The 4,250-nt window shown below is 37.8% G+C and overlaps 1 protein-coding gene across 1 annotated transcript; it reads right to left on the reverse strand.

Annotated features, from left to right (window-relative positions):
- Positions 1 to 2,819: 2,819 nt before the first annotated feature.
- LOC117114489 (BEN domain-containing protein 5-like) lies at positions 2,820 to 3,668 on the reverse strand. The gene is made up of 2 exons (XM_033258157.1): positions 3,385 to 3,668; positions 2,820 to 2,953 (listed from the first exon to the last, which is right to left on the reverse strand). Exons 1-2 carry the CDS (start codon positions 3,578 to 3,580, stop codon positions 2,820 to 2,822), a joined length of 330 nt encoding a protein of 109 aa, XP_033114048.1. The 5' UTR covers positions 3,581 to 3,668.
- Positions 3,669 to 4,250: the final 582 nt, after the last annotated feature.

A 4,250-nucleotide genomic window follows, 5' to 3' on the forward strand; every position in this document is an offset into this window, starting at 1 on the left:
ATGGTGATCCTGAAAGTGATGATCCTATTTTTCCTGGATCAGATATTTCTAAGTCTCATGGTTTACTTTTGCTATTAGCATATGTGTTAAAACATCGGTTGACACAACAGGGCATCCATGAACTTCTTGATCTTATCAACACACTATTTGGTGCCGTATTTCCGGCATCAAAATATTTATTTTTCAAGCATTTTACAAACTATAAAGAATTTGAAAAAATGCACTTTTATTGTAAGAAGTGCTTAGCGTACATTGGGGAGGAAAATCATTGTACAGAAATTGAAAATTGTCCAGATTGTGGAGAGCGTGTTTCTTCAAATGTAAAAAATGGATGTTTTTTCCTTTCATTTGCTGTTGGAGAACAAATGCGTCAAAAACTTGAAGATGGACTTGTAAATAGAAATACAATGATTGAGGATGGACAACTGAGAGACATTACATCTGGTCAGCAGTACAAAGAACTTTGTGATAGTGCACACCTTGGGCCGGATGACATAACGATACAATGGAATTGTGATGGGGCCCCAGTGTTCAAATCTAGCGGCTATTCGGTTTGGCCTGTTCATTGTTTAGTCAATGAGTTGCCTCCCAGATTGAGGAAAAAGCATCGACTGCTAACAACGCTATGGTTTGGACCAGCTAAACCACGACCAGACACCTATCTGAAAGTATTTGTTGATGAGATGAACAAACTTAACGATGAGGGTCTGATCTGGAAGAATGGCGACATAGAAAAGCAGTCATGAATTGTTACAGCACTATGTATAGCTGACACAATAGCCAGGCCTCTGATATGAAACTGTACACAATTCAATGGAAAGTATGGATGCGATTGGTGTTACCATAGAGGCATTAATACAGCAAGGGGAAGAGGCCATGCAAGAGTATATCCACATGGACAACATGAAATGCGTAATGCTGTCAACCATCAGGACCACGCATTTCAGGCGTTAGAAAGAAGAGAAAGAGTTTTTGGTGTTTGTGGCCCATCAATTTTGATGCTGCTGCCACACTTTGATATTATTGTCATATTATGATTATATGCATGCCGTTTTACTTGGAGTATGTAGGCAATTCGCTACATTATGGTTCGATAGTACATGTAGTCAATGCCCATGGTACATTGGCAGAAGTATGAACCGCAATAATAAACGTCTAATCAGCATATCACCACCTTCTGAGGTAACCAGGTGCCCTAGGTCATTGAAGTTAAGGAAATGCTACAAGGCAAATGAGTGGAGATCATTTCTCCTGTATTAGGCATATGCTTCAACTGGCAAAACACCTTCCAACACTACTGAGGAATTCTGTTCGAAGGTGGGGTCCTTTGTGGGCAGCATCAGGGTTCATTTACGAAGACCAGAATGGTGTGTTACAGAAATACTACAAGGGCTCTCAATACGTAGCCCTACAAATGTACAAACACTTTGTACTTAAAGAAACGCTTCAGCAAGAAGCAAAACAAAGGTTGGAAGGAGCAACTCCCATGGTACGCTGTCTCTTTGAGAAATTGACAACAACACGGAAACATCCACGCAGTCATGTGCATATCTCGAATGATGTTGTCGTTTGCGGATTGCCGAAGTACAAAAACATGACGCCCGCTGAGCAGATTGCTGTGGAAGAATGTTTAGGCAATGCATGCATTTCACATAGAGTTAAGGTTTATAAAAGGTTTATTGTAAACAATACAATGTATCACACTGTTGAATATACAAGGTCTATCAAAAGATGCAACACCACATTTATATCAAATGCAGGAACATATTGGGACATCCACAGCCTCATTGTTTGTGACAACAATATTTTTGTACTGGCAAAACAATTAAGACCTCTTCAATCAAATAGACAAGATATGTATGTACAGCAAGTGCAGAAACAAAACCGTCATCAAGCTTTTAAAGTTGACGACATGAAAATTAAAGGTGTTAAGATGACAGTTGAGGGAAAGGTTTATGTTGCTGCATTACCAAATAATTTTGAATGTGACTGAGATTGATGAAATAACACTAGTCTAGAAATAATTTTTTATCAGGACTTACAATGCTTGATTTAATATAGTCCCAGGTAAAAATTCCAGTTGAGGACCAGTTGGAAATTTTCCAACTGGAAAATTTACGACCGTAAATTGGTTTTTTTTAACTGGTTTTTGCGGAATCCAGTTGGAAAATTTCCAACTGGTTGTCAATTCCAGGTTAAAAAAAAAACCAGTTGGAAACCAGTTTTTCCAACTGGTTTTTTTCCCAGTTAGGAAAATTTTCCAACTGGTTTTTATTGAAAAGTTTTCCAACTGGTTTTTTTAAAAAACTCAATTGGAAATCTTTCAATTGGTTTTACTAATTCCAGTTGAAAATCGCTAAAAACTCACAAAAAAGATAAAGACTAATACACGAACACTATAAATTGCAACATTTTCTTTTATTTCATTTTTTAATTTTTTTATTTCATTTTTTTTTTCTTTTATAGGGGCGTCACTCCCTAAGATCTTAATGACCCGCATACCCCCACATTATTTACAAAACTATGCATCCTGGGGTAGGGTCGTCACTCTCTAAGGTCTTAATAACCCGCATACCCCCAAATTATTTACAAAACTATGCATCATGGGGTAGGGTCGTCACTCCCTAAGGTCTTAATAACCCGCATACCCCCAAATTATTTACAAAACTATGCATCCTGGGGTAGGGTCGTCACTCCCTAAGGTCTTAATAACCCGCATACCCCTACATTATTTACAATAACTATGCATCATCCCGGGGTAGGGGCGTCACTCCCTAAGGTCTTAATGACCTGCATACCCCTACAAAGAAATGTTTTTATTAAAAAAGTTTCTTCTTTAGCGGGCGGTTCAAATCCCCTATCTTCTCAGTTATAAATTTATTAAATTTAGTGCTTTCCACCGCAATTTCCTCCCGTGTTTGACCAGAATTTGATAGGTATTCTATGAATCTCTCTGAAATAGAAAAAAAAGGCATAAAAATTAGCAACTAATATTTAAGGATGATACAGTAAAGCATACAAAATTAACAAATTGTAAATATCATTAGGAGGAAAGATGTGTATTTAATTATTGAATTATAAACTAGATATTTTCTGTTATCATAAAAAAATGTAGAATTAAAGTTCATTTCTGAACATTTATCAGGAATACTTATGATAAAACAAGGGCTTAACAAATAAGCACGGTAGAGTACTTGCTGCAAGCAACTTTTCTTATGTTACTATATAACAGAATATAAGTGAATTAAGGCAAATAATCTACAGTAGTGCAATGTGGTTGATGAAACTAACAAACTGGAAATCAAACATCAAATAACTTTTTCACATTGTAAAAAATTGTCCTTAAACTCTTTCAATAGCGATATTTTATTAAGCAAAATTTACCTCTCACTGCATTATATTTTTTGGGCGTCAAAGCTGGCTTTGCTATTTTTCCCGTCCCCTTATGGCGAGGGCACAGCTTTCCTTCTACTGACTTGTTTGCCAGGATGTCTGAGCCCCACACTGACACAACAAGCTGTTTTACAAACATTGATGCTTTTTTGTTTGCCAGTATTAGTTGCCACTTCTTTACTGCCATCTTTATTCCACCTCCAAGGCGTATCTTTAGAAAATAAGGAAAAAATGATGGTTGGTTATGCAAATACAAAATTGTTGATAATTAAAAGGTAAACATGGGTGTAATGTCTATTATAAAGATTATCGGTTCAGCGCCCTCTCTAGTTGCTAGGGGCTACCAATATGGCTACGGTCCATCGTGTACACGGCGAAATACAACCTTGTGATTAAAACCAGCTTTATACGTTATCTAGTGTTCGTCGTTGTTATTCCATGGTCTCAAAGCAGGCTTAAATATTACATTGGCGACGAGGATGAACAGAATTATGCTACCTGTCCCAGGACAGCTTGATCTCACAGGTGAACAAATCCATACGAAGTGGAAGCAGTTTAAACAACGCTGGGACAACTACGAACTAGCTACAGGGGTCAGCAGCAAACCGTCCGCCACTCGAGTAGCCACGTTGCTCTCCGTTATCGGAAATGAGGCGCTTGTCGTGTAGCCAATGCTGATGAACACTTACACGCTAAACCAACAACCATAAACATCGGTGACAAAGTACTCATTAAGCAGAAACGTAGAAATATGCTCGACCCTCCATTTAATCCGGAACCTTTTGTTGTCGTCGAAAGGAAGAGAAATTGTATAACAGCACAACAAGGCGAAATTTCTGTCACCAGAAACTGTACCT

The sequence above is a fragment of the Anneissia japonica genome, unplaced genomic scaffold, assembly GCF_011630105.1.
Source record: "Anneissia japonica isolate Jap-2015-1 unplaced genomic scaffold, ASM1163010v1 scaffold1374_len1023071_cov147, whole genome shotgun sequence".
NCBI classification, from domain to species: Eukaryota; Metazoa; Echinodermata; class Crinoidea; order Comatulida; family Comatulidae; genus Anneissia; species Anneissia japonica.

Excerpts from the sequence above, each read along its gene's own strand:
- LOC117114489 (XM_033258157.1), bottom strand. The coding sequence starts at position 3,580 with ATGGCAGTAAAGAAGTGGCAACTAATACTGGCAAACAAAAAAGCATCA. Across the intron at positions 2,954-3,384 it reads AAAATATAATGCAGTGAGAG|AGAGATTCATAGAATACCTA; the intron begins GTAAATTTTGCT and ends TTTCTATTTCAG.